The 11,523-nt window shown below is 41.4% G+C and overlaps 1 protein-coding gene across 9 annotated transcripts in view; it reads right to left on the bottom strand.

The window, feature by feature from the left end:
• Positions 1-120: 120 nt before the first annotated feature.
• LOC143033961 (KICSTOR complex protein SZT2-like) overlaps positions 121-11,523 on the bottom strand; it is a 278,573-nt gene continuing 267,170 nt past the window's right edge. For all 9 annotated transcript variants that reach the window (XM_076199683.1, XM_076199687.1, XM_076199686.1 and 6 more), the window contains 5 exons: positions 8,493-8,624; positions 8,156-8,192; positions 7,900-8,066; positions 1,474-1,579; positions 121-1,381 (listed from right to left, as the gene is read on the bottom strand). In XM_076199683.1, coding sequence (XP_076055798.1) covers positions 1,256-1,381; positions 1,474-1,579; positions 7,900-8,066; positions 8,156-8,192; positions 8,493-8,624 — 568 coding nt within the window. In that variant the 3' untranslated portion in view covers positions 121-1,255. The remainder of the gene's footprint in view (positions 1,382-1,473; positions 1,580-7,899; positions 8,067-8,155; positions 8,193-8,492; positions 8,625-11,523) is intronic.

The following is an 11,523-nucleotide window of genomic DNA, read 5'->3' as shown; positions in this document are numbered from 1 at the left end:
AAATGCTCTTGATGCAACTACTGCACAAGAGGCACAGAACAGTTAATACTACAATGCCCTGCTCTCATTCTTTTCAGACAACACAAAATTTTTTCAGTGAGAGAATTATGAGCACATACCTACTTAACCCCTTCCATACGGTGCCGCACACGTAGGCGTCATGGACTTAGATCTCGGTGGCAGCAGCCAATGCCAGCTGTACGACGTGTCGTAATAATACTCGCATCATAAAATATAGTCACCGCTTATATCGATCGTTCTCTCTTCACCCGTGAATTTTGATAACCATAGAAAATGCGATTACAAAAGAATTAGAAAGAATGTCATTATGGAGGGGCGACTACAATAAATATAATCAAGACGCCGATATGGCAGCCTCGCGAATACACTCGCTCCCCATGACGCCCACGTGTGCGGCACCGTATGGAAGGAGTTAATACCCATTAATTCCCCTCCCACCTAAGCACCTCATGGATGAAGGGTCATCCCTATTCATTGCCATCCTGTTGGGTCAAAGGCAGTGCAGTGAGGCACAGCACTTCTAAAAGTATGACTGACAACTAGAGCTGGTTTATCCCCACTGATTCATTATACAGTGACCCTCCTTGTCATCCACTCAAAGTAATTTATAGAGATGAGAAGAACATCCCTTTGGACTGCATCATCCTTAGATCCATACACGGTCTACCTCCATCAACTCCTATTGTTTGCACCCACTACACTGTACCACAGACATTTGTTGTAGATCCAAGGCCACTTTTAACTCATCCATCTCATTTTTGGTTCTCCCCTTGGGTTCACTTATCTGGTTCTGCTTTCCATGTTAATTTTTCCTCACTCATATGTCCAAACAACCTTTATGATTTATTAACAGTATGTAGACAAAAAGCTAAATTCTTAGTTTCATATACAAAGGATGGAGTAAAAAATAACCTTAACATATTAATTCTTTAATAGATTTTTATATTCCACACATATTAAAGTTCTGGATATCACACTTTTAATATATTGTTAAAATAACAGTCATATATAAGAATATAAATAATATATATTTTTACATTTATACATAACTTAAACTTTGCCATAAACATTTATTTGGCAACCCAGAACCAGAGAGAAAGAGAGAGGGAGGTAGGGAGGGTGGGGGGGAGAGAGATAGATCACAGCCTCTTGTGTCACCGTTCAAAGCAATCCAAATGACCTGGAAATATTGGGGCAATTTTTCTGACTTGCACAATCCAAGTAGTTATACATTTCAAAGCAAACCACTCCACAAATGGAAGCAGCAAGCATTAATGAAGTCCTGTAAAAATGCTCTTGTACTGCCTACACTAAGGTCATTTCCCTCTCCCTCTGCTTGTTTTATGACACAGCACAGCTCCTGTAACATATAAATTTCCTGTTCATATTTTCTGATGATTTATATATACACAAAATTATATTTTTATATGTAAAGGACAGAGCATGACTTACGGCCTTCTGGAGGTGGAGATTAATAGAGAGCATCATAAAGGCATCTGAACATTTTGAATTCATTACAATTGTGTGTTGAACATTTCCATCACTTGAGGTCAGGTTTCTGTTCAAAGTAAACAATATGAAATAAATTGAGACAGTCGTTACTCATTTTACAAATTCTATTAAATGTTTGACAAATCTTATGAAACATCAAGTCAGGAGGTGCCAAGATAAGAGGGAGGGAAGTGGAGTGTGTAGGGGATGGAATGGGTGGGAGTGGTTTCTATGCCTTTTTCTTTTGGCTACCTCCTGTGTAAGGGGGGGAAAAAGCCTTTGGTATAAGTATGTATGTAGATGAAGAAATGGTTAACAAAATATTAGTCACACTAATAAAGGCCTAAACTAGAGTATGCTGCAACACTATGGTCACCCAGTACCAAAAAGAATATAAAGAAAATTTAATGAATCCTGAGAGCAGCATGAAAATGGCCCCAACACTTTCAAACCTGTCATGTGAGGAGAGATTGGCTAAATTGAAATTATTGACTTTGGAACAAAGAAGAGAAAGAGGCAACCTGCTGACCATTTACAGGATCATGAAAGGCACAGAAGTCCTTGATAGAGAGGAATTACTAAATTGGAATTAGAAAAATACAAGGGGACATGATAAGAAACTCAGAAAGGATAGTTATAGAAGAGACCTGGAGAGAGAGAGAGAGAAAGAGGAGAAGAAGAAGAAGAAGAAGAAGCAAGAAGAAGAAGCAAGAAGAAGAAGAAGCAAGAAGAAGAAGAAGCAAGAAGAAGAAGAAGCAAGAAGAAGAAGAAGAAGAAGAAGACGACGACGACGAAGAATAATCCACACAGAATGGTGGATATCTGGAACAAACTGGATAAAACAATAGTGTGTAAAAAATACACACAAATGTAAGAGCTAGACTGCAAGATACAAAGACAGGACACCATGAACATAGTTCCCCTTCTCGTAAGATACAACTAGTTAAATATCAATATGGTTGTGACTAGATCTAGGGCATACTATCACACATATTTTGATAAAAACCTATGCCAAGAAATAGTGCCAGGAACATTAAGAACGGAGTACCACAGGGCTCAGTTCTATCCCCCACATTATTTAATCTATACATGCATGACTTACCCACACCAGACACCTCAGAAATACAAATCTCTTCCTACGCAGATGACATAACAATCACATGCACACATCGTAACACAGACAAAGCTGCAGAAATAATCCAGCCTTACCTTGACACACTCAACACATGGTTCATCACAAACAGACTCAAAATAGCTCCAACCAAATCTACAGCAACACTTCTCACCAACTGGACAAAAGAACACAAATACATACCTCATCTCTACATCAACAACACTCTAATACCACACACAAACACACCGAAAATTCTTGGTGTAACATACGATACATCCATGTCTTTCAAACAACACCTCACAAACATAAAAAAACAAATGCACACCTAGACTTAACGCACTTAAGTCAATCACTGGAACAACATTTGGACAAAACGCTCAGTGATGAATTATGCGAGTCCTGCATGGGCTCCTAATCTCAGTGAGACGCACCACAACACCCTTCAAATCATACAAAACAAAGCCCTAAAAACAATTACAGGCTGCACAAATACAACACCTACAGACCATTTACACCATGAAACAAAAGTCCTCAAAGTCAAGGACCACCTCGACATGAGAGGCACACAAACACTTGCTGCAGCCACCACAAACACATCACACCCGCTACACTACATAGCAGAACACCCACACACACCAAGAAACATTAAAACTACACCCAAAGACCTTTATTATGCACAGATACTCTCTTCTCTTCCTCCACATCCATCAAATACCAGCCTCCGGAAACATATTCATAATCATATCACTCACCGCTCCATTAACACATTGAAAGACAACACACTGCTGCATGCCAGACCCCCTGATATCCACCCTTCTGAATCCTCTCTCCCACGAAAGGACAGAGTCCACTTGGCCAGACTGCGATGCGGTCACCACCCAGCACTTCTAAGCTACCAGAAGAGGCTGGACGACCATGTTGTGAACAGCTGCCCAGGATGTAACGCTTCACCCCATACCATACAACACATAATGGAAGACTGCATTATACACAATCATGCACGCAAACAACACAACATACACTCTATAAAGGATTTGTGGGAAAACCCAGTTTCGGCTGTGGCCTTCCTTGGGGAGACGGGACTGCTCGGACAGACAGTCTAGGGAACAACAACAACAACAACAGACTTTGTCCAATAGCTGCCACAATCAAACCCTCCTTAACCTCTACATTTAATAAAGTCCTGAAATACTCTTCATTTCCATTAACATCTGTCTGTTTGCACCCTTTACCTTTTATTCTTTACCTAAATCACCTCCCCTACTTGTTTCATTTCCTTCCAAAACATTTTTTTATTCTTTTCAAAATTCTCCATGAAACACCTATCTCACTTTACATCTGTTCTCTCCTTTGCATCCTCTCTCTTTCAATTTGCTTCTACTCTTTTCCTTCTGTACATCTTGTATACTTCCCTAGATCTACTTTACAACCAAGATTCGTATGCTCACTTCTTTTCATCCAGCTCTGCCTTCACCTTTTCATCCCACCATTTGCTGTCTCTTCTTATTCCCATATATCATCTTTGTGCACTTTAGCACTTATACCTTTAAACATACCCATTTTCACTCTACTCCTGTTTTTCTTTTGTCCTTCACTACCTTCCATACTTCCCTCAGCTTCTACTGTTCTTTCTCACTTTCCCTTTATTCAATTTACCTAGAGAACTCTGCTTTCCTCCTTTTATCTCCACTCTTAATTTCCCTCCCTTTTCCTCCACTTTCAACTTCCCTTCTATCTAATAATGATCTGACGGTCCCCTCCTCTCCCTTGAATACATTCATGTCCAGAACTCTCCTAAGCCTCCCCTTTGAGTACCACTATATAGTCCATTAATACCCTTTTGATCAACCTCACATTTACCACCTTGTCCCATGTATACTTATGTTTGCTTCTCTTTTTAAACATTATGTTCTCTATCACATCTGTAATGTCTCCCCAATATAGTTTACCCAACACCCTGTATTTTCCTACTACTCCATCTACTGGTTCTCTTAATAAACATTGAGCTCTCCCACCACCCTATTTGCCATCTCCTTTTCCACCCTTGCTCTCCACCACACTTCTTACTCTATCCAACCATGCAATCCCCACCATACCTCTCAGTCAACTGATCTCAAACACATTTAAACTTCTCTCCTCTGCCCTTCTCAAAACTCCAAGTCTCCGCCCCACAGCATCACCAGCACAACCAACCCCTTCACATATACCCTCTCTGCATCCACTTCCAGATGCCCACTTCCCATGACACCTGTCAATCCCCCAAGACATCTACTTGCTTCTCTCAATCTACAATCCACCTCCACCCCAACTCCTCTACTTCCTGCCACATGTGACACTAAGTACTTAAAATCATCCACTTCCTTCAGCCTCTCTCCTTGTACACCTCATCACCCCATTTTACCCACACCTACTTTCAATTTTCTACTATCACATAGCTTCCCAAATTCCATCACACAACTGCTTGAGTCATCCCTCTGGCCCCACTGCAAGTGTAGTGTTGTCCACAAACAACTTGCCCACACCCACCACCATCTCCAGTCCCCCACCCACCACCCTCACACCATCCTACCTATGCATACACACTACTTTAAATAAATCCAATATACCTCCTTTACCTTTTCACTTTTCTCACTTCTAGGACTATATGCACTTACAAAAACCCATACCTCCCATCCCAATTTCATCTTTGTCCACATTATCCTCATGGACACTTCCTTCCACTCCACTACACACTTACCAAAGTACAGCTCCTTCTCTGCTTCATCCCCTTGTCACTCCAGTCACCTTTTCTACCACATTCCCAAACCCCAACACACTCTTCCCTTTCAATTTAGTATCATTCAATGCTCACACTATCTGTATACAAACATACTACCGATCTTTTCCCTTTTACTCTAACCTGTACCACATCCATACACATTTAACCCCTTCACTACAGGCCAAAATCTCGCGGGCAGCATCAGCTGCCAGACGTGTGATGTTGCGTCATAATACTCGCATTATAAAAAATGAAGTTACTGCTGTATTGCTCGTTCTCTTTCACCCGTGAATTTTCATAACCATAGAAAATATGATGAAGCCAGTTTACAGAGTATGGGGGTCACGCAGGTACAACTACAATATATATAATCAAGAGGCCGATATCGGCATCCTCGTGTATCCACTTCCTCCTCATGACCCCTACGTAGGCATCATCGTATTGAAGGGGTTAATGATCTAATTACTAGGGCTCTGGTTGAAGTCCTTCCTGACTCTCTTATGCCTCGACTTTTAGTAGGAGAAAATTACAGTGGGGTACCCTTATAGCCCTCATTGTCCCATTCAGTCACCTTCTACAACATATATGGGATTACAGTTGCAGCCTTCTTTTCCCCACTAATACAGACTAGATACTACTTTTACATGGAGCCAAGAATGGGAAATGAAGTTCATTGCCAAAAAAATGGAAACTAATAAAAATGGGCAACAGCAGCAAAAGACCATTCTTAAACTATTTCTTAGGGAAAGAACATATTACAAAAGCAAAAGAGGAGAAAGATTTGGGAGAGACATACAGACTGCTACAGAAGATTAAAATGACTTTTCACTATATGAATGAAAAAATGAAAAAACTCATTGACTGATGTAGTGGTATGATCCCCACAGAGTGAAGGATATAATCAAGATTGAGTGAATACAAAGGGAAGCTACCAAACTGGTCCTTAGCCTGGCAGATAAACCATATAAGGAAAGACTAAAAGCGGTGGGTCTGCCAACTTTGAAAGATCGAAGAAAAAGAAGTGATATGATTACAGTATTCAGGTCACTAAAGGAGATAGGTTGCATTGACAGAAGAGATCTCTTGATTAAGAATGGGAGGGCTGAGGTCATGGGGACAAATTAAGAAAGATCACATGTCTCAAGGATGTGATGAAATACAGTTTTCCATATAGATGCATAAATACTTGGAATAGCTTAGGTGATATTGCCCAAGCTGGAATAATACATAAATTCAAATCTAAATATGATCTAAAATCTAAATATGATAACTGAAAATCAAGGATACAGATTAAGTTGGAACTGTACATGAACATGAGACTAAGCATGATAAATTCGAGAGTAGGATATGAGATCCAATGAGCATTGCTCCTTTCCTGTATACTACAGTTAGGTAAATACAGATGGGTCATGAGGGGACGGAGATGGGGGTGTCACTGATTAAATAAAGTGGCTTTGCTGTGGATGTGCTGTGTCTTACTGCATTGCTTGTGACCCTGGGCACTGGGTGAGATGCAGGGATGACCCATCATCCAGGAGGAGCCAAGAAAAGAGGGAGGGAAAGGTGGTGAATGGGAGTGGGTGGAAGTGGAATTATGCCTTTTGACTTTAGCTACCTCCCTTGTAAGGGAGAAAAAGCCCTTGGTATATGTGTATACAGAGGGGTCAGGAAGAAGTAGAGTTGTAGAAGTGATAAAGAACAAGTTTAGGGTGACAGCATAAAGGAGGGCAGTGGTAGTACAAAAGTATTATCGATCCTTTATGATAGAGATTTTATAATAACATATCAGGTTTAACAATTATGTTTTTAAGTGCACAATGGGTCAGTAGAATTAATTTTGTGTATTAATAAAAATGGTTTGGACACATGGAAAGAATGAGTGAAGAAAGACTAGTAAAAGAGGTATGGAAGGCAGATGTGGAGGGAGTGAACATGAGGGGACGTCCTAGGATGAGGTGGATGGATGGGGTGAAGGGGGCTTTGGGGAAGAGGGGAATGTCTGTTGAGGAAGGAAGGGAGAGGACGGAAGACAGAGGTGAGTGGAGAATGGTTGTATATGGATGATGTTGTGACTGCATGAGGAGGAATGGGCGGGGGGGTGGGGGGTAGTATGTGTGAGTAAATTTTGACGCAGCCCGAAGGGATTTCTCCCCATCCTCGCCTTATATGCAAAGGGGGACGGAGAGGGGGGGGGTAGCCGATTAAATGAAGCGGCCTTGCTGTGGATGTACTGTGTCTTGCGACACTGCTTCTGACCCAGGGCGGTGGGCAGGGTGCAGGGATGACCCGTCATCCAGGAGGTGCTCAGATGAGAGGGAGGGTGGGAGGGGTGTGGAGTGTATTTAGGGATGAAATGGGTGGGAGTGTTTTTATGCCTTTCCCTTTTTGGCTACCTCCCTTGGAAGGGGGGAAAAGCCTTGGTATATGTATGTATGTATTAATAAAAGTCATTCCACCAAATGCACAAATGACCTCTATATGACAAAAATCTCATTATGAAAGAAAAGGGAAATACCTATGCCGATCATGATATTTGGCTTGTAGAACTCTAGCCAAACTTTGATACCATTGTAAAGGTTTGGACAAAAGTGGCAAAAGTTGGTCATCCATTGAACTCAGCACCTGTCTGTTGACTAGCTTAAGCAATTCACTGAATTCTCCAAATGTCAAACCACTCCCAGCCTGAAAAATTGGGGAGTGTAAATATTTTAGAAATATTTATAAAACTGGCTGTTTATTTCATTTATATGCCTCTATGAATAACATACTACCTGGTCACGAGGAATTTTCTGCCACAGTAAGTCTCGCCTGTAAATAAATTTAGTCTTAATTATCACTTAGCTTGTTATCAAAATCTATGGGAAAATAATTATACAGCAACACCATAAATAATTCTTTTGAGAACACAGAAAACTAATAGCCAATGACAATACAATTAAGACATACAAATGTGTCGTATCTACTTACAACTGCAAGTGAATTAAGAAATACATTTATATAAACCTGTGTTGATAAACTGGGTAGGCTAAAGATAATCTCTACCTTGAAATATATTAATTACTGTGTATATAACCCATTCATACATAAATATGTAAATAAAGTTCTTACCTGCAATGAATTTTTGCCTGGTCAATGATGTGAAGAATCCGTGAACGAGCAGCATTTGCTTGTTTTAATAGGGTTGTCTGCATTATTTCCTCATACAATGAATAATAGGCTAAATAGTTGACACTTTCCAACCTTGATGGAGAAAAAATACATAAATAAACCATCCACTTATAAGAACTTTATATTTACCTATATATATACATACATATACCAAAGGCTTTTCCCCCTTACAAGGACGGTAGCCAAAAAACAAAGGCATAAAATCCATTCCCACCCATTCAATCCCCACATACTCCACTTCCATCCACCCCCCTCCTTCCCTGCATCTCACCCACTGCCCTGGGTCAAAAGCAGTGTCGCAAGACAGGGCACATCCATGGCAAGGCCGCTTCATTAAATCGGCAATCCCCCCTCTCTGTCACCTTATGCAAAAATGGAGATGGTGGCAGCATCAATTTATTTTTTACATCTCCACCCCCCCATCCACTCCCTTTCATGCACAACAGCATCATCCATACACAACCATTCTCCATTCACCCCTATCTTCTGTCTTCTCACGTCCTTCCTCAACAGACATTCCCCTCTTTCCATATCTATCCATCTCATTCTTGGTCACCCCTCCTTTTACCTCTGCCTTCCACACATCTTTTAATAACCGTTCTTCACCTCTTGGTGTGTGCATGTGTATATATATATTATATATTATATATATATATATATATATATATATATATATATATATATATATATAGTGGATAATTTTAGATACTTGGGTGCAAATGTGGCAGGAAAGGGAGGAGTGGAGGTACAAATATAGATGGAGAGAAGCGAGTAAATACCTTGAGGGATTAAAAAGTGTAATGAGAAACAGACATTTGTGAATGGATGCTAAGAGGAGATTGTATGAAGGAGTTATTGTGCTGACAGCATTGTATGGGGCAGGAATATCGAACATAAGAGAGGAGGAGAGGAGGAGTTTGAATGTGTTGAGATGAGGTGCCTGAGAAGTATGACAGCAGTTACTAGGCTGGATAGAGTGAGGAATGAGGTGAGGTGGAGAACAGGGTTGATGAAAGAGTGTTGGGATGGTTTGGACACATGAAAAGAATGAGTGAAGAAAGACTAGTAAAAGAGGTGTGGAAGGCAGAGGTGTGGGGAGTGAACATAAGGGGGTGACCTAGGATGAGATGGATGGGGTAAAAGGGGCATTGGGAAAGAGGGGAATGTTTGTTGAGGAAGGACAGGAGAGGACAGAAGATAGCGATGAATGGAGAATGGTTGTGTATGGATGATGTTGTGATGCATGAAAGGGAGTGTGTGGAGAATGGGGGGTGAGGGAGTATGTGTGAGAAATAAATTGATGCAGCCCAAAGGGATTTCTCACCATCTCCTTTTCTGCATGAGGGGATGGAGAGGGGGGTTTGCCAATTTAATGAAGTGGCCTTGCTGTGGATGTGCTGTGTTTTGTGACATTGCTTCTGACCCAGGGCAGTGGGCGAGATGTAGGGATGACCTGTCATCCACGAGGTGTCAAGATAAAAGGGAGGGAAGAAGGTGCAGTGGAGTGGAGTATGCTGGGATGGAATAGGTGGGAGTGGTTTTTATGACTTTGTTTTTTGGCTACTTCCCTTGTAAGGGGAGGACTGGAGGAATGCCTGTATAGTTCCATTATACAAGGGAAAAGGAGACAAGTGTGAATGTAGTACCGTAGTTTCAGAGGGATCAGCTTGTTAAGAGTAGTTGGAAAGGCTTATGGGAGGGAGGGTTTTGATTCAGAGGATTAGGAGAGGAACAGAGTGGGTTTAGGACAGGTAGGGGTTGTGTGGATCAGATTTTTGTGGTAAGACAGATATGTGAGAAAGCTATAGGGGAAGGTAAGGATTTTTTTGGGGTCTTTTATTGATGTGGAAAAGGCTTATGATAGGGTAGACAGGAAGGCATTGTGGGAGGGATTGCAGATATATGGGATAGGAGGAAAGCTGTTAAGAGCAGTCAAGAGTTTTTATGAAAGTAATAAAAAGATGTTTGGAAAGAAATTAAGAGAGGAAGAGGAGGCGAATCAAGTAGAGAAGAAAAGGTAAAAGGTGCAGATGGAGAGATGATAATGGAAGAGAAGGCAGTAAGAGGAAGATGGGCAGATTATATTAGGGAGTTGCTAAATGTGAAGGAGGATAGGGAGGGAAAGATAGCTGCAGTGGGAAGTGCTAAGAAAATGACCGTGATGAGTGAGGAAAATGGAGGAGAAATAAGGAAGGATGAAGTGAAGGCAGTTGTTAAGATGATGAGAGCAGGTACGGCACCTGGTCTGGAAGGATGCCATGCAGAATGTCTAAAAAAAGGATGTACAGTGATGGTGGACTGGCTGGTGAGGTTATTTAATGTTTGTTGGAAAGAGGGTAGAGTGCTGGAGGAATGCCTGTATAGTTCCACTTTGCAAGGGAAAAGGGGACAACTGTGAGTGTTGTAGTTTCAGAGGGATTAGCTTGTTAAGTGTAGCTGGGAAGGCTTATGGGAGGATCTTGATTGAGAGGATTAGGAGAGGAACAGAGGGAGAAACTGGTGAGGATCAGTGTGGATTTAGGGCAGGTAGAGGTTGCATAGATCAGGTTTTGTGGTAAGACAGATATGTGAGAAAGCTATAGGTAAGGGGAAGGATGTTTTTTGGGCTTTTATGGATGTGGAAAAGGCTTATGACAGGGTAGACAGAATGGCACTGTGGGAGGTTTTGTAGATATATGGGATAGGAGGAAAGCTTCTAGGAGCTGTCAAGAGTTTTTATGAGAGTAGTAGAGCATGTGTCAGGATTAGAAATGGAGAGAGTGAGTGGTTGTAAAGGTGGGACTTCGTCAGGGATGTGTTATGTTGCCCTGGCTGTTCAAACTATACATGGATGGGGTGGTGTGAGAGGTAAATGCAAGGGTGGTGGGTCAGGGACTGGAGATGGTTAAAGAAAATGGAGAAAAGTGGGAGGTGAGCCAGCTGTTGTTTGCAGATGACGCTGTGCTTGTAGCAGGATCAGAGGAGGTATTGA

The sequence above is a fragment of the Oratosquilla oratoria genome, chromosome 16 (assembly GCF_046742065.1).
Source record: "Oratosquilla oratoria isolate Oo_2021 chromosome 16, ASM4674206v1, whole genome shotgun sequence".
In the NCBI taxonomy this organism is placed as follows: Eukaryota; Metazoa; Arthropoda; class Malacostraca; order Stomatopoda; family Squillidae; genus Oratosquilla; species Oratosquilla oratoria.
This window is presented reverse-complemented; position numbering and strand designations above follow the sequence as displayed.